Here is a 17436-nt window from a genome sequence, read left to right as displayed (position 1 = left end):
AAAATGATTGGAAAACTATTTGAAGTTCTATGTGTTTTGTGTGATACTAGCTCACTTCAGATGTTTCCCTCTCTCCACCACTGTTGGCCAACATTCTACCTTAGCCTATATCGCTCTCTCATCATCCAATGTTAAGCGTTATTCACACTAACTTGGTCACGGTGATAGGCCACCATAAAAAACCGGCCTCTGTTCTACAATTTTTGTGAACCTTTTGATTGTACCTTAGCGATTGAGCATTGCTGCACTTACAGAGGGAATGGTACAAATAAAGATGAGTAATATGACTAGTGTTTCTCGTAATACCTCAATGTAGCCAGTCACTCCAAACTTCTATGGGGAGTTGGGGGAACATTTGAGATATAGAAGATGTAAGCGTGAAAGGGAAAAGAAGAAAAAAAATTCCCTCGTTGAAGAAAACGGGAATTCACGCAAAAAGAAGAAAACGGGAATTCGCGCAATTGACCCCAAAGAAAACAAATGCCTAGTAGGTGCCACCGAAAAAAGATGAATGACCACCACCAATGTGAGAAACCAACAACGTAGGGTGACGAACGATCACACAAACGAGTCCATCTTATAGCCTGTCCGCCATGCACAAATACCGATCACTCGATCAAACATATCTGCCCGTTAATAGTGGCCCCAAAAGCACGGATCACACAGGACACACAAAAAGGCCCGTCGCCCCCGATCAAAATGACAAAAAAGATCAGCCCCAAGCTTCATGTTCCCTCTCGCTGTGACCCACAGGCTCCGCTAGCACGCGGACAACAACTCGAACGGCAGGAACAGTGACGCACAGCACCAGCCGCCAGGATATTTGCAGCTCTCCTGCCGGCACCAGCACACACCACACATCGGATATCGCCCCGCCGAACGGGTGGCTGCGGCGCATGCAATCGCCTTATCCTACGCCCGGCGCCCCCGAGGCCGCCCCGAGGCCACAAGCACAAAGAAGTGATCACGGCGCCACGACCCCCCGGCCGGCCGGCAGCACATAAATTGGGAGCACCACCGCCGGCTCAGTTTCGTCTGGCTGCCTTAGCATCGGCGCCATCCGGCAGCAGCTAGCTTAGAGCGCGACGACATGGCCACCCACGCAGCTCTTGCCGCGTCGCGCATCCCCACCAGCGCCCGGCTCAACAGCAGGGCCGCGTCCAGGCAGGTACGTGGTGATCGATGGACATTTTCCTTCTCTTTGTGATGATGAGAACGCTGGGTGACTAATGTGCGTGCGCAGAGGGTGGACTTCGCCGACTTCTCCGGGCTCAGGCCGGGATCATGCTCCGTCAGCACCGCCGCCAGGGAGGCGTCCTTCTACGACGTGCTCGGCGCGCAGCTCGTCGCCAAGGTACGTACCCGCAGCTAAGACAAATCATCACGTTTATGCATGTGCTTTGTAGCGTAAGGAAATCTAGCGCCTGCTTACTGAAAAAACATAGTGTACACAGATCATAGGTCAATAATTTATGTGCTTCGATCAGTTCTCTTGATGAAAAACGAACAAAGAGTAGATCCAAGCAAGGTAGTACGGACAGCTAGATTCATCATGCATATGCTAATCATGTAGGGTTAGCATGTACAGCTTACTTCTTTTTAGTTATAGATCGTGCGAGCACCTACCGCAGTATACATGATACCGTTATACTTTTAAGTTACTGTGGTATGATTGACAGTTTGATCCGTTCATTCGCTAAAGATTCACGTAGGAAATGTCGTGTCAGTGGATTAACATATATAAAACCGTGGCCTTTAACAATAATCACATACAGACACACTTGTCATGCTAGTTGTACTAGTTAACCAACAGTTGGACAACAAACGATACTCTGGATTTTCACAATTTTAATTTACTACACCATCGTGCAGTCAAAATATTCCTCCCATTTCTGATTTGTGCAAAACTTGGCAATCATTCACCTGGCATGGACCCGACTGTACGTTCAGCTTTGTTGGTTAACCTGTGTGACAGGCCACCGGAGAGAACGCCGTGAGGGCGCCTGCTGAGGCGAAGCTCAAGGTGGCGATCAACGGGTTCGGCCGCATCGGCCGGAACTTCCTCCGGTGTTGGCACGGCCGTGAGGACTCCCCGCTCGATGTCGTCGTCGTCAACGACAGCGGAGGCGTCAGGAACGTACGTGACGCCAACTGAAGCCGCACCTGTGTTCTTCAGGCTCTCGCTCTTCCCACGTATTCTGACAGAAACTTGATGCGCGTTTGAATTGAATGAATTTCAGGCATCTCACCTCCTCAAGTACGACTCGATGCTCGGCACCTTCAAGGCCGACGTCAAGATTGTCGACGACACCACCATCAGCGTTGACGGCAAGCCCATCAAGGTCGTCTCCAGCAGGGACCCACTCAAGCTCCCATGGGCTGAGATGGGCATTGACATTGTCATCGAGGTACACAAGATCCCCAGCGTAAAACTGTCCATGCATGCTTCGGTTGCCTAGAAGGCGAAACTGACGGTGCGGAACTGCGTCGTGAAGGGTACCGGAGTGTTCGTCGACGGCCCCGGCGCCGGGAAGCACATCCAGGCCGGCGCGAAGAAGGTCATCATCACTGCTCCGGCGAAGGGCGCCGACATCCCGACCTATGTCGTCGGTGTCAACGAGGGCGACTACGACCACGGCGTGGCCGACATTATCAGGTAATCAAGCTTCAGTGTGCGCTTCAGCACTGCTCTGCATCCTGATTCCTGCCGGTGCCGGCATATACGCTATGTCATTCAGGGGACCCTGTATCATCCTAACATTCATCTGCATCACAACTCTGTTGCTTGCAGCAATGCTTCCTGCACGACCAACTGCCTCGCCCCATTCGTCAAGGTCTTGGACGAAGAGTTCGGTGAGAACTTTTTTGCTTATTTCCTGTTCCTGACCACACAGTCTGATAAGTGCGCCCCACGAGTCAGACACTGGACACACTCATCTGACGAATGTTTTCGCGATGATGTGCAGGGATTGTGAAGGGAACCATGACGACGACACACTCATACACCGGCGACCAGCGGCTGCTGGACGCGTCCCACCGCGACCTGAGGAGGGCCCGTGCGGCGGCCCTGAACATCGTGCCGACGAGCACCGGCGCTGCCAAGGCCGTTGCCCTGGTGCTTCCCCAGCTGAAGGGCAAGCTGAACGGCATCGCGCTCCGCGTGCCGACCCCGAACGTGTCCGTGGTGGACCTGGTGATCAACACGGAGAAGAAGGGCATGACGGCCGACGACGTTAACGCGGCGTTCCGCAAGGCCGCCGCCGGCCCGCTCAAGGGCGTGCTGCAGGTCTGCGACGAGCCGCTCGTGTCCGTCGACTTCAGGTGCTCCGACGTGTCCTCCTCCATCGACTCCTCGCTCACCATGGTCATGGGCGACGACATGGTCAAGGTCGTCGCCTGGTACGACAACGAGTGGGGCTACAGGTACGTGCTTATCTGCATCTGCAACTGAAACTGCGCGTTGCGCACACTGACAGTATATTTGCTAACGCTCGCTGGGGTTGCGTGCGTGCAGCCAACGCGTGGTTGATTTGGCGCACCTGGTGGCGGCCAAGTGGCCGGGCGCGGCGGCGGCGGGCGGCAGCGGCGACCCTCTGGAGGACTTCTGCAAGGACAACCCCGAGACCGACGAGTGCAAGGTGTACGAGGCATAAGGCCGGCCCCGTTCTTGTAGGCCAGGGGCCGTGTTCGGTTCAGAAAACTGAAACGAAACCACGTACTACGACGTACATTACATTATTACGCTCGATCAGGGTGAGAAGGGGCAGAACAACTTTGTCGTGCTTGGGTTCACTGCCCGGTGTTCTTCTTCCATAGAGAATATACAGGGTTTGCCGAGAGAGACGATGTAGCAGAAATGGACCGATTTTCTGTAAGGTGTAATCCCTGAACTCGATCGTACAGGCTTCAGATTACGTTTTCAGTTGGGACTATTTTTCTTGTTTTCGTGGGGTGCGTTTGTGTTCATCATGATGACTTGATCTATAAAGATATCGTGTCACCATCAGCCCATGACCTCAATTTAGTGCCCCGCCGCTATTCTCATGTGGGGTTTAATCGCTTTGCTTGCAACCAGCATTCCCTGAAAAAGGTAAAACGGAATCTCAACGGTACCCGGACTGCGGCAATTTGAGCATGACGCAATCACAAAGTTTTCTCGTCAGAAAGCCGTAAACAGACGCATGATGCGACGCAAGGTTGCGTCGGCGCGGCGGTGCACCGATCGCGATCGCAGGTTCGTGCATGCAGACAGCGAAGCACGCTTTACATGTATGGTCGTGGACCCTCGTTGCACTGCGCGGGTGAAAAGATTCGTCCAGTTCGTTTCAGCTTATTCAGCCGGCTTATCAGCCACCAAATAATGTTTCCTCTTACAACAAATCAGCCGTTTCAGCTTTTCAACCGACTTATAAGCTGAAACGAACAGTTCCATTGCTAAGCTAGTTTACTCCAACTGCCCACGTGCAGGTTTTTTTAGGCATCAGATGCACCGTACAGTTTTTCCCTGATCCCAACTCGATCAAAATAGATAAAGCCTCGCCAAAACGGGAAAAAAAAAACCCCGGGCCATGGCAACCCCGGCACGGCGCACGCGCCTGCCGCCGCCCACCGGCCAGGCGGCCACCGCCCACGCAACGCGGCACGGCGGCAGAAAGAGAGCGGTGCACGGCACCGTTGGGCGCGCGGATCCGCCGCCCGCGGGGTGTGTCACGGGGGCCGCGGGCAACGGCGAAAGGCTGATGTGACGGTGATGCCGTGGGCTGGCTCGGCTCGGTCCCACCCATGAAGCCAAGCTACCCCGCTCGCGGCTCGCGTCCGCTCTGCCGGACGGGCACGCGCTTGACCCAAGCCAAGGCTTAGCCAGTTAGCCTAGCCGTAGCCGTTAGCCGAGCACAGAGCACACAGCCCAGCACCACGTCTCGGTCTCCCCGGCTCCCCCTGCCTCGTCCCTGCTCCCCCACCACACCTCCGCATCGACGACGACGCCTTCGCTCCTTCCTTCCTCAGTTCCTCGCCCGCTCCACAGCAAACCGGAATCCTTCCTCCGGCTCCACCACCGTTCCGTCACACACGTACGGCGGCGACGGTTCACCGGTAAGGCTGGCTCTCTCCTGCGGTTTCCTCGATCTAATCCCATCGAAACAAATCGTCTCCATAAATTTCTCTATTTTGATTTTTTGTTGGGTTTCAACCATTAATTGTAGTGTCCTCCATCTCAACTGTTGCTATCCAATAGCGTAATTTACCCCTCATAACTATAATTGTAACGTTGGAATTTCCTTTTGTTATTACCTCTACTAATTCAAATTTCTTTCTCCAATTCGTGATATTTCATCATCTGGTTTGATCCGAGAACAAAAATTATACATTATTGACTTATTGCATGTTCAGATTGCTTGCAACCAATGCAATCCTCTTGCTTTTTTTTTCCATTACAGATTGCCGGAAGAGACATGAATGGGAGCGTGGAGCCGCAGACCCCGCCGGACAGCCCCTCCATGGACGTCGGTGTCGGCAAGCCGCCGCGCCACCAACTCACCTCGATCCGCCACTGCGCCAGCAGCATGCGCATCGCCGCCGCCGCCGCGTCCTCCGACTACGTGAGCACCCCAAGCCCAGCAACCCATTACCGCGAGTGATTTCTCGCTTCTCCCGCACAACTTTTTGACGGCTTTTTATGCGCTGCAGGGCATGGATTTGGGGACGCTGAGCTTGATCTCGCCCACGGACGTCCGGCCGGGGTTCCTGCCCGTGTTCCGATCGGGGAGCTGCGCTGAGATTGGGCCCAAGTCGTATATGGAGGACGAGCACGTATGTGTGGACAACCTCATCGAGCACCTCGGGGGGCGCGCCGCCGGCATCCCTGCCCCGGGCGCCTTCTACGGGGTGAGTTCTCGTTGGCATCTCAGGTCACATTCACGTAAGTATGGAAATGTTGGTGTGAACGTATAGTTGATCTTTGTTTTCAGTTCATGAACGGGCAATTTGGTGGGATGATAGTGTTGCAATCATGGCTACAAATGCTACTCTATTCAGCTTGAGCATGGGCAGTCTGAATATCTTTTTGAAAAGTTTTCAGTCTGAATATCTGGCAGGATACTTTTATGGTAATCATTGTAAAAAAAGGGCTTGCTTAGTGATTTTACAAAATTGCCAGGAACTATTGCGAAGCTTTCCTTGTTCCGTCGAGAATTGAACTGTTTATTTTGAAATTCCTACATAATCCCTGCACCCCAAAGAGGCACTAAAAGTTTTCTTGATGCTTATGATATGTGACACCAACATGAATCATGATGACAGTTTCTTCGTTATTTTCTTCCATGTTGAAGCAAGAAGTGTGCATATGTGTCATTATCTGAGTGTGGCAAGAACATTGTAGGGACTGAATTGGAGTGCAATTATTTACTGTGCACCAAAATGTAGGTGTTTGATGGTCATGGCGGTACAGATGCAGCATGCTTTGTTCGCAAGAACATACTCAAATTCATTGTTGAAGATATGCATTTCCCCAACAATGTTGAAAAGGCAATAAGAGGTGCATTTCTGAAGGCTGATCATGCACTAGCAGATTCCCATTCCCTTGACAACAATTCTGGAACCACTGCATTGACGGCTCTTATATTTGGCAGGTGAGTTTTGCATGTCAGCGCATCAAAATGTTTCTTTTTTGAACACGTTCATAATTATTTTTTTAAAGAAACCATTCCTAAATAGTTTGGTGGTTGTCCGATGATGATATCAAGCATACAATGAATTAGAACATGCGCCGTGCGGCCTTCAATAAATGCTGGAATCCTTTTGTCTCGAAAATATACAATGAACATCTGATCACTGACCAGCATCTTTTGCTTAATGTATTTCTGATAGACTGTGTTTCTCTTATAAAGGCTAGATGTTGACAATTGGCATTGACTGATGATTAGTTATATACTTGTTACCGCAATAGTTTTCTCCTCCTTTTTGGCAGCACCATTTAATAGCTGATACCATTCTAGCTATACAGCAATCTTTCTTATACATCTTCTTTTCTTGCATTATTTGATTCAAGCCTTAAAAATAGGATCACTGTTTTAAAAGCAGATGCAACTACGTGCATGTTTGTGTTGTTTGTCGCAATGGTGTACATAGCCAAGTCTTTATTTTTCTGATTCTTTTGGGTCTTCAGCAAAGTTTTTCCATGTTTCTGCACTGCAGGACACTGTTCGTTGCGAATGCAGGTGATTGTCGAGCTGTTCTAGGAAAAAGAGGTCGGGCAGTGGAACTATCGAGAGACCATAAACCCAACTGCAAGAGTGAGAAGATTAGAATTGAAAAACTAGGTGGTACTGTTTTTGACGGCTATCTTAATGGTCAGCTAGCAGTAGCACGGGCACTTGGAGATTGGCACATGAAAGGCCCGAAAGGCTCAATTAGCCCTCTGAGTGCAGAACCTGAGCTGCAGGAGATTGTACTTTCTGAAGAAGATGAGTTCTTAATAATAGGCTGTGATGGGCTTTGGGATGTGATGACCAGTCAGTGTGCTGTGACGATCGTAAGGAAAGAACTGATGCAACATAACAACCCAGAGAGGTGCTCAAGTGAGCTAGTCCAGGAAGCGCTGAAACGGGATAGTTATGATAACTTGACTGTTGTGGTTATATGTTTCTCATCCAATCCACCCCCTCAAATTGACATCCCAAGATCCCGAGTCCGAAGAAGCATTTCCCTGGAAGGGTTGCATTTACTCAGGGGAGCTCTGGACAGGAATGTTTGATCTCAATCCATTCTTCTACTAGTCATTTCTTGTTTTATCATCCAATTTTGCTGAATAAATCCAGTAGAATTACAGGAAATTTTGTCAGAGAGGCTTTAGGCTAATTATTTGCGGAGTTGAGGTACAATTTATTTGTATCGGCAAGCAAGATTTGTATTGTCAACAATGTAACTATGAGCAAATCCCTTTTCTTTTGGTGCATACAAAAGTTGCATTTGCTGTATGGTTGATCAGATGCCCCATACTGCTCTTAATCTGTTGCTGCTTTCAGAAAGCAGGTAGCACCGTAGCATTGGCTTTATTGTACATAGCTCAGCTAGTAACATGGCAAGTTAGGGCTCTTTGCTGTAGGAGACAAAATGATCTGAGGTGTCTTATTAACCTTTCTTTTTGGTGACATTTATCTGTTAATTTATTGGTCCCAGTTGGTTGGGTGGATGCTTGCTTACATGATAATCAACCAAACAGAGCACGATGACCTACCTGATTTCCAAACAGATGTTTGGACGACAGGATAAACTTTAACTTTTAGGCTGTATGACTATGCAACCGCTACTAATGAATCATGCGTTCCCTTGTGCTTGCAAAAAGAGATCCTACCAGTGTCAACCCTTAAACATTAACTGATGCAACAAAAAAAAACTTTGTAAAGGGGCAGGTTGGTTACTATATAGTTTTGTGTCTTAACAACCGAAAGAGACCTGGTCAGAAATAGTGAAATAAAAACACTGGCACGCAGTCGATGTCTATAAAATGAGCACTCGTACTGCATCCTGACTGCTGTTTTTCGCTTCCACTGCGCAACTTTGATTTGCCTGCTGGCTCTAGCAATCAAACACGCAACAAAGGGGAAAAAAAACTGGCTGGATTAGGACAATGGGCACACGGGGTTGTTGAAAGTGAAGCATGTGGCGTAGACTGCCTCGCCAAGGGGATGTGTGGCTTGGCCGTCGCCGTTGCCAAGCGCTTCTGCAGTAGTACAAGCGTACAACTGAAAACCGCCAGTACACTCGGAAATCTCGCGAGCCTGAAGTACAAGCCGCCGAGCTGTTTCAATGTGTACTGCAGCTTGTACTACTGGAGTGTGTGTGACCAACTGACCATGGCTCCTGCCTACAAATAAGCCACCCATGTCCAATGGCTATGTGGCGAAGCATTTTCTTAGGAGTAGGGGTAGGGATCAGGGATAGTTTTCAGGCTGTAGCAGCAGCAGTGGAAGGGGCATGCAGAGGAGCAGGAGGTTTTGTTGGAAGCCGACCTGTGCTCTACCCTCGCTCGCTCTCCTGTGCCTGCCTCTTCCATTCCTGCTGCTACGCTGTGTTTGCAAGTGTCAGAGCTTCAGAAGAGGATCGTGATTCGTGAGGAACAGAGGACTGAGGACGAGATTGGAATCGCCATTTGGGGCAACCGCATTGGAATCCCACCTCTGCACCCCGGTTTGATGCTCCAGCTACTGCATTGATAGATTCTTATACATCTCTGAATCTCAATTTCTGTTAGCAGGTGAGATGGCAATGTCACGGAGGGTCGAGGAATCCAGATGTCTGAACTCTGAAGATAAACCACGGCTGCAAATGTCACTGCACCGGCGTTTGGGGCAACAATGTGCAAGCACCTTAACGTATTTTTCCCAGAAGGGAATCTTTACTCGCATGTGAATATGTGATTATATTAGGTTGTGGGGCTGCATTCTGAAACTTTGCAAATGAAGGTTCCTTCATTTCGGTCTTTCGAAAAAAAAAGAAGATTCCTTCATTTCAGTTAAAAATGAAATACACGCATCTGGAAAGAGAACGAATAGCAGCTTTGTATATTTCCTGAACTTACATTTGGTTGCATCATTCATCCCCTCTCAGTTGCTTACAGGGAGTCAAAATGTGCGAATAATTCACTATGGCAGTCAATACGCGGTAGTTCCCTTGGTTAACATCAGCTGCATACATTACAAAAAACTAAAAGGAACTTTATTTACATTATCCATGTTCTAAGTCTGAAACAATCACTGGACAAGCAGACAGCTTCCTGGTGTCCTACCGCTCCAGTTTCTGAAGACTGCAAAGACAGCTTCCTCTTGATCAGAAATTCATAGTACGCATATTGTCGATGTCGAACATGTTTTGGTTACCTGCAATTGCGTGGTACAGTCCATGAAACGGAATGCTTCTCGTCGCGCGGCAGCGCCAGGAACCTCCTCCAGTCTTGGAGCATGGCGTTGAGGTCACTGATCTTCCGGCTCAGCCCGATGCAGCAGTTGGCGTGCATGGTGCAGACCCTGCTCATGTTCCGGCTCGGCTCGCACAGGCCGCCGAAGAGCTCGGTGCTGAGGAACTTGATCTTGACGCCGAGCTCGGCGACGAAGGAGTCGCCCTTGATGGAGTTGAGCACGTCCTGGTCGTGCAGCCCCGGGTGCTTCTCCCTCGCCGCGTACCAGAACCTGTAGAACTCGATCGTCTCCGTGTTGGAACGCACGTACGCGAACCCGCCGTTGGGCGAGTTGCTCAGGTCGTCCGGGTTGCCGGTGAAGTGGTCGCACGCGATCTGGAAGTCTCCGTCCGGGTAGAAGTGCGGCAGCGGGTTCCTAAACCACACGATGTCCGTGTCCTGGAATATTCAGAGTTCAGAATCTATGCACATTCAGAATGTCGTTTCAGAATCAGAATTAAATTGATCTGGTACATACCGTGAAAATGAAGCTGAAGCCTTTCTCGAGAACTTCCCTGAGGAAGTCGATCCTCTGCCACATCATCTTGAGGTAGCCGTCGGTCATGAAGTTCTTCTGCCCCGAGAAGTCGACGCCGTCGGTGACGAGCGCGAAGCAGTGCCGGTGTATTTGCCTGCAGCGCGCGTGCGCCGTCGTGTCCAGCGACACGATGACGAGGTGGTCCAGGAGCTCCCTGGTGCTCTCGCCGGCACGGAAGCTCTCCAGGAAGACGTCCAGCACGGAGCCGGGCTCTGACCACGCCGAGTTCAGCGTCGTCAGGATCACCGTGTCGTTGGCCATGGCCGCCCCCCTCAGGACCCGCTCCAGCCTCGCGTCCTCGCCATCCTGCATACAGAGAGCGCGTCAGTCAGTTTAATCACGGCAGTTCGATCTACGGACGATTAGCCCGCCATTGTTGCAGAGCAAGGAAGAACTTTTATGTAACATGAAAATTCTTGTTTTCATCCAAAAAAAGAGAGATGAAGTTCTGGTTCACTCAGCAGAATCCAAGTGGCTGCATGGATCACAATGCTGAATAGCATAGCACGGCGACTACAGGTAAAAGCATAATTCTTGCACGTTGCTAAAGGAGGCGAGGTTGACTAGTAGTACTATATATAGCCATTTTATTAAATCAGCATCAGCAGCTAAAGTAAAAGAAAGGGTACAAAGCGTCAGTCCACCATTGGTGGTCTGTATACTCCATGGAATTGTGAATAGGATTCCATCAGTTCATCCATTCCTCTTCTTCTATTCAGTAATCACTTAAAATATTTAGCATTGAGGGTGCAGCAAGTCCAATGGTTACAATTTCTTTCATTTTTTTCTTGGTTCCACTTGAACATCGGGAATAAAGAAAATCATAAGGAGACTGTTCGTCTGTTCTTGGTGACATTTCGGATCACAACACTGTATTTCACAAGCAGATAATAACAATAGAAAAACGCTGTATAGCTGTGAGATAATCAGAAACTCCTCTTGAATGGCGTCACGTACTCACCAGGCCGACGTCGTCGCGCGGTGCGCCCAGCCGCCAGGGCACGGCGGCGGCACCGGGCAGCACGAGGCCGGCTCCGGGCGCCACGGCGCGGTACAGCGCGAGGCAAGGGAGGGCGACGGCCGCCAGGAACAGCAGCGATTTGACCGCCCTCCGCGCCGCCGCGCCGCCCGTCCCCTGCTGGTCGGACGTGGCGCCGCCGCCGATCTCGTTGGCGGCGCGCGTCACCGCCGGCAGCGGCTGCGGCGGCGTGGCCATGCACGTCGTAGGAAGGTGGTGAGGTCTGGTTTGAATCGTTTGATCGGAGTGGTGGCCGCGATTTGCGCGATCGGCAGGTTTGGATGACACACGGGCGCAGGGGTTTTAACCATGCCAGATCGCGTGTCAAGAATACCTTGGAAATCTCGTCGCCCATGCATGTACTTGTTGAACGGAGCTTTCGACGCATGTACTTGTTGAGCGGAGGAGATTCAAAGTCATCTGTACGTAGTACTGTTCAAACCTTCAAATTCAAACTTTTCTTGCGTTCAGGGAAGAGTCTCAGGGATTTTTGTTGCCGGACTGGTACGATGAACCGGACGAAGGAAAATAGCGTATATCGGTTAGTAAAAATACGCGCAATTCTGTTATTTTGGGGGTACTACTACTACCTGATAATTTCTCACCGTGGACCGAAAGTGCTGGCGCGGGCCTGCCGTGGGCCGAACATGAGCGTGAGAGGACGCGATGGGGGAGGAGGAGATCGTGAGAGAGATCGAGAGAGAGGGGAAACCAATCCTTTTTCTTTTCAACGTCCATATCTGTCACGAGTACTCCTAATGCTACTGCCCTATAAATAAACGACGTGGTTTTGGATATCTCCTCCTCTCTCTCTTCGGCACGCAGATACCGCTGGGTTTTCGCGTGGGAGGTTTTTGGCAGGCCAGGGTTTTGCCCGCGAGGCGGCGGCTGCCATGGACGGCCTCGACGAGATCAAGGAGGAATCCGTTGATCTGGTTAGATTGATTCGATCTGCGTCTTTTTCGTTCGTTTGCCTCGTTTTCATCTTTTGATTCAATCGATCGATCTGTCAATCCGGTTTTGCTCAGCTATTTTTGTTCTGAGATCGGCCGGGCTTCAATTGCTCTTTGTTTCGATCTAATCTAACAATGCGTCTACCTTCAGGAGAACATCCCGGTGGAGGAGGTGTTCGTAAAACTCAAATGCAGCAGCAAAGGCCTCACCACATCGGAAGCCGAGGCGCGCATCACCATGTTTGGGCCGAATAAACTGGAGGAGAAGAAGGTTAGATCATGATCCGTCTAGTGCAGCCAGCTTGATTAGTGATTAATCTCGCTCCTTTTCTCTCCGTAGTTTGTGTATGTTTAGATCGATCTGTAAGGTGTTCACATCGTGTAACAATGGTGCCGTATATGTGCAGGAGAGCAAGGTGCTCAAGTTCCTAGGGTTCATGTGGAATCCTCTGTCGTGGGTGATGGAGTGTGCCGCCCTCATTGCCATCGTGCTCGCCAATGGCGACCACAGGCCACCGGATTGGCAAGATTTCGTGGGCATCGTCGGGCTTCTCCTCATCAACTCCTCCATCTCGTTCTGGGAGGAGAACAATGCCGGGAGCGCGGCCAAGGCGCTCATGGCCAACCTGGCGCCCAGGACCAAGGTGCTCCGCGACGGCCGCTGGAGCGATGAGGACGCGGCCGTCCTCGTCCCGGGCGACGTCATAAGCATCAAGCTCGGCGACATCATCCCGGCCGACGCGCGCCTGCTCCAGGGCGACCCGCTCAAGATCGACCAGTCGGCCCTCACCGGCGAGTGCCTCCCGGTCACCAAGAACCCCGGCAGCAGCGTCTACTCGGGCTCCACGTGCAAGCAGGGCGAGATCGAGGCCGTCGTCATCGCCACCGGCGTGCACACCTTCTTCGGCAAGGCGGCGCACCTAGTGGACAGCACCAACCAGGTCGGTCACTTCCAGAAGGTGCTCAGAGCCATCGGCAACTTCTGCATCGCCTCCATCGCCGTCGGCATCTTCATCGAGGTCATCGTCATGTACCCCATCCAGCACCGCCGGTACCGCGACGGCATCGACAACCTCCTCGTGCTTCTGATCGGCGGCATCCCCATCGCCATGCCCACCGTGCTCTCGGTCACGATGGCCATCGGCTCGCACCGGTTATCCGAGCAGGGCGCCATCACCAAGCGCATGACGGCCATCGAGGAGATGGCCGGCATGGACGTGCTCTGCAGCGACAAGACCGGCACGCTCACCCTCAACAAGCTCAGCATCGACCTAAGCCTTATCGAGATCTTTGCCGCGGGCGTTGAGAAGGAGGATGTTATCTTGTTCGCGGCCAGGGCATCCAGGGTGGAGAACCAAGACGCCATCGACGCCGCCATGGTTGGCATGCTGAGTGATCCCAGGGAGGCCAGGGAAGGCATCGAGGAGGTGCACTTCCTCCCCTTCAACCCCGTCGACAAGCGCACGGCCCTCACCTACATTGACCTAGCCGACGGCAGCTGGCACCGTGTCAGCAAGGGCGCTCCTGAGCAGGTTGTTTATTCGTCATCATCCCATTGTCTTATTTTCCACCCAAAAAATCTTCTTTCTTCCTGCACGGCTTCAGATCACTTGTTTGTTTATTCGTCATCATCCCATTGTCTTATTTTCCACCCAAAAAATCTTTCTTTCTTCCTGCACGGCTTCACATCACTTGTCTGTTACTAAACATGGCATGCATACTCATGCAGATCTTGGACCTCTGCAACTGTGGAGATAATGTCAGGAACCTGGTTCACACTGTGATCGACAAGTACGCAGAGCGTGGCCTTCGATCTCTTGCAGTTGCAAGACAGGTATGATTTACCTTTTCATGATAAAGTCAAGTTTACTTCTATGAGTTGCGTCTTTATTTTCTTGATATTTATCATGCTTTACCACAGCAAGTACCCGAGAAGAGCAAAGAAAGCCCTGGAGAGCCTTGGGAGTTCGTTGGCCTGCTCCCTCTGCTTGATCCACCCCGATCAGACAGCGCTGACACCATCACGCGTGCTCTCAACCTTGGCGTCAATGTGAAGATGATCACTGGTACATTCAGTCTTTCATCATCTAAGTCTACTATTTACTATTTATGCTGCAGGCCTGGGAAGTTTGTCTGGCTAACATGACTGTAACACCCTACAGGTGATCAGCTCGCCATTGCCAAGGAGACTGGGAGACGGCTAGGGATGGGCACTAACATGTACCCGTCATCAGCTCTGCTTGGGCAGAATAAGGACGAGGCCACTGCTTCAATCCCTGTGGACGAATTGATTGAGAAGGCTGACGGCTTTGCCGGTGTCTTCCCAGGTGAACATGCACGCTGAAATTGCAGTGGAGTTATATTTGAGTTGATGGTTTATTCAGTCTAACGTTGCTGCATTTTGATGCAGAGCACAAGTATGATATTGTCAAGAAGCTGCAGGAGATGAAACACATCTGTGGAATGACTGGAGATGGTGTGAATGACGCTCCTGCCTTGAAGAAGGCCGATATCGGAATTGCCGTAGCTGGTGCTACTGATGCAGCAAGGAGTGCCTCTGACATTGTGCTTACTCTAGAAGGACTCAGTGTCATCATCAGTGCCGTGCTTACAAGCCGGGCCATCTTTCAGAGGATGAAGAATTATACTGTAAGAATTTGATGCCTAGAGGAACTTACTGCTACACGTAGGAACATGCCTTTTTTGTCTTTCTTTCAGCAATAATTACCACTGATAATTCTGCTCCTTTTATTTCTCCAGATATACGCAGTGTCAATTACAATTCGTATTGTGGTAAGTTATTTTCCTCAGGCTATACAAAGATCTACCGATCACACTGCTATTTTATTGGGTAAATCTAATCCTTTCTGTTGTTCAGCTTGGATTCATGCTGCTTGCGCTGATCTGGAAATTTGATTTCTCACCGTTCATGATCTTGGTCATTGCCATTCTGAACGATGGTATGTTTGCAATGCGGATTCAGACTTTCAGAGGATGACAGGAATAATTGCTTATTCTTATGCTGAATTTTTTGTGCTGCTGTATGATTTCAGGCACAATCATGACTATCGCAAAGGATAGAGTAAAACCATCCCCATACCCTGATAGCTGGAAGCTGAATGAAATATTTGCTACCGGTATTGTTTACGGAACCTACATGGCTGTCATGACAGTGATCTTCTTCTGGGCCATGAACAGCACTGACTTCTTCTCGGTAAGCATCCTAGGATGAAAAATCGATCCAAACCCAGCATGAAGAAAACAATAAGAGAATCACTGCCATAACCTTGTCTTGTTTGAACTGCAGAACACGTTCCATGTGAGATCGCTGAGGGGCAGCAACGACGAGATGATGTCCGCCCTGTACCTGCAAGTGAGCATCATCAGCCAGGCCCTCATCTTCGTGACTCGGTCGCGCAGCTGGTGCTACGTCGAACGCCCCGGCTACATGCTGTGTGCAGCGTTCGTCATCGCGCAGATTGTAAGCCCGCCGTCCTCCTCAACTCCCACTGCTTGATTATATGGAACCATTGCTAATCCTAAGCCCAAATTTAACTGCCTGTCGTGGTTTCAGGTTGCCACCCTCATTGCCGTGTACGCGAGCTGGGACTTTGCGAAGACCCAATGCATCGGGTGGGGGTGGGCTGGCGTGATCTGGCTCTACAGCCTCGTCACCTTCGTGCCCCTCGACCTGTTCAAGTTCGCCATCCGCTACGTGCTGAGCGGCAGGGCCTGGAGCAACGTCCAGAACAAGGTATATAGGGTCTTTGTGTTCGTTTCATCTTTCAGTTGAGTGTTGCCTGCAGGTCTGACGATGCGTTGATGATCCTTTGTCCCAGACGGCTTTCACGACGAAGAAGAACTACGGCATGGAGGAGCGCGAGGCGCAGTGGGCGACGACGCAGCGCAGCCTGCACGGCCTGCCGGCGCCCGAGTCGGAGCAGGGTGGCAGGGGCAGCAGCAGCAGCTATGCCGCGGAGCTCTCCGAGATTGCCGTGGAGGCCATGCGGCGGGCGGATGTGGCGAAGTTCCGTGAGAGGTACACGTTGAGGGGCCACCTCGAGTCGTCGGCCAAGCTCAGGGGGGTCGACCTCAGCAACGTCAAGTCGCCCTACTACAGCATGTAAATTCCTGGCGGCGCTTGGTACTTGGCTGCGCATTTTTAGGAGCAGTATAAGTGCACGTCCTCGTCTGCAGTTTTAGTCTTAGGTTCCTAGTTTATCGTTGCAAAAGTTTTAATCGATGTCGTTGGTCCTACGAGTACTGTTTGTGAACCCAAAATTTGAGGCTTGCCGTTTCCTGGTCTGTTATTATTTACTTAATTGATTTGGATTCCCATTAAGTTAGATATGTGTGTGCTCGTTAGGTCAGTCTCAATGGGAGTGTCATAAGAGTTTGATGGGCATTAAATCATGTGACGCATAAGCAACTTTGATGACATGACAAATTAATTATGAGGAGAGAGAAGAGAACGGTTTCATCCCCATGAAACTCACTTGACTCGATTACCAAGTTTCATGAAACACAATGAAACGTGCATTGAGAATATTATAATTTTATGGCAAGACACATCAGATCACAAAAATTATGTAAGAATTAAGTGCTATTGCATATCTATGAAATAGTGATATAAAACTGTGCATTGAAAGAGATCATTCCGTCTCATTGTAAAGCTGATATGGCAGTCTTCCATTTTTCCGTAGTTAGATTGGGAAAAGGGAGCTTATATCCGTACGTGCTAGAAAATTTTACAAAAGTCACAACGTCTATGAGGAAAAATCTGCAATGGAAAGATAGGTGCTCCACGTGGCAACTCTGACCGGTTCGCACAAATTTGAGCGTGATTGCAGGGGGGAAAATCCTACGTAACAAATCTGTTATAATAATTCTAAATATCCGTTAGCCTCGTAAAATCCTACGTAAAAATCTGTTATTTTTTTGGATTCTAAAAATCTGTTAGCCTTACCACTTT

General features: G+C 50.4%; 4 protein-coding genes across 6 annotated transcripts; 3 read left to right on the top strand and 1 right to left on the bottom strand.

Moving 5' to 3' along the window:
* The first annotated feature begins 948 nt into the window (after positions 1-948).
* LOC117837837 (glyceraldehyde-3-phosphate dehydrogenase B, chloroplastic) lies at positions 949-4006 on the top strand. Its single transcript, XM_034717610.2, has 8 exons — positions 949-1168; positions 1244-1354; positions 1976-2137; positions 2241-2408; positions 2496-2656; positions 2792-2853; positions 2967-3423; positions 3515-4006. Exons 1-8 carry the CDS (start codon positions 1091-1093, stop codon positions 3651-3653), a joined length of 1338 nt encoding a protein of 445 aa, XP_034573501.1. The 5' UTR covers positions 949-1090; the 3' UTR covers positions 3654-4006.
* Positions 4007-4873: 867 nt separating this feature from the next.
* On the top strand, positions 4874-7976 carry LOC117837838 (probable protein phosphatase 2C 27). Of its 3 annotated transcripts, none has more exons than XM_034717612.2 (5): positions 4874-5094; positions 5392-5600; positions 5689-5886; positions 6424-6629; positions 7195-7976. In XM_034717612.2, exons 2-5 carry the CDS (start codon positions 5406-5408, stop codon positions 7751-7753), a joined length of 1158 nt encoding a protein of 385 aa, XP_034573503.1. In that variant the 5' UTR covers positions 4874-5094; positions 5392-5405; the 3' UTR covers positions 7754-7976. The 3 variants fall into 3 exon arrangements, with proteins under 3 accessions (XP_034573503.1, XP_034573502.1, XP_034573504.1); XM_034717613.2 differs by having other exon boundaries at positions 4890-5094; positions 5439-5600; XM_034717611.2 differs by having other exon boundaries at positions 4874-5600.
* A 1511-nt stretch (positions 7977-9487) lies between these two features.
* Positions 9488-12061, bottom strand: LOC117837839 (uncharacterized protein At4g15970). Its single transcript, XM_072290731.1, has 4 exons — positions 11464-12061; positions 10434-10799; positions 9879-10354; positions 9488-9805 (listed from the first exon to the last, which is right to left on the bottom strand). The coding sequence occupies exons 1-4, from the start codon at positions 11707-11709 to the stop codon at positions 9784-9786; spliced, it is 1110 nt and encodes a 369-aa protein (XP_072146832.1). The 5' UTR covers positions 11710-12061; the 3' UTR covers positions 9488-9783.
* Positions 12062-12199: 138 nt separating this feature from the next.
* LOC117836746 (plasma membrane ATPase) lies at positions 12200-16810 on the top strand. The gene is made up of 13 exons (XM_034716232.2): positions 12200-12446; positions 12616-12735; positions 12872-13996; positions 14194-14298; positions 14386-14530; positions 14627-14791; positions 14875-15113; positions 15225-15257; positions 15343-15424; positions 15518-15678; positions 15772-15945; positions 16039-16218; positions 16304-16810. The coding sequence occupies exons 1-13, from the start codon at positions 12405-12407 to the stop codon at positions 16589-16591; spliced, it is 2859 nt and encodes a 952-aa protein (XP_034572123.1). The 5' UTR covers positions 12200-12404; the 3' UTR covers positions 16592-16810.
* Positions 16811-17436: the final 626 nt, after the last annotated feature.

This window comes from Setaria viridis, chromosome 9, assembly GCF_005286985.2.
Source record: "Setaria viridis chromosome 9, Setaria_viridis_v4.0, whole genome shotgun sequence".
NCBI lineage: Eukaryota > Viridiplantae > Streptophyta > Magnoliopsida > Poales > Poaceae > Setaria > Setaria viridis.
Note: the sequence above shows the minus strand (reverse complement) of the source record. Positions and strands in the feature narration are given on the sequence as shown.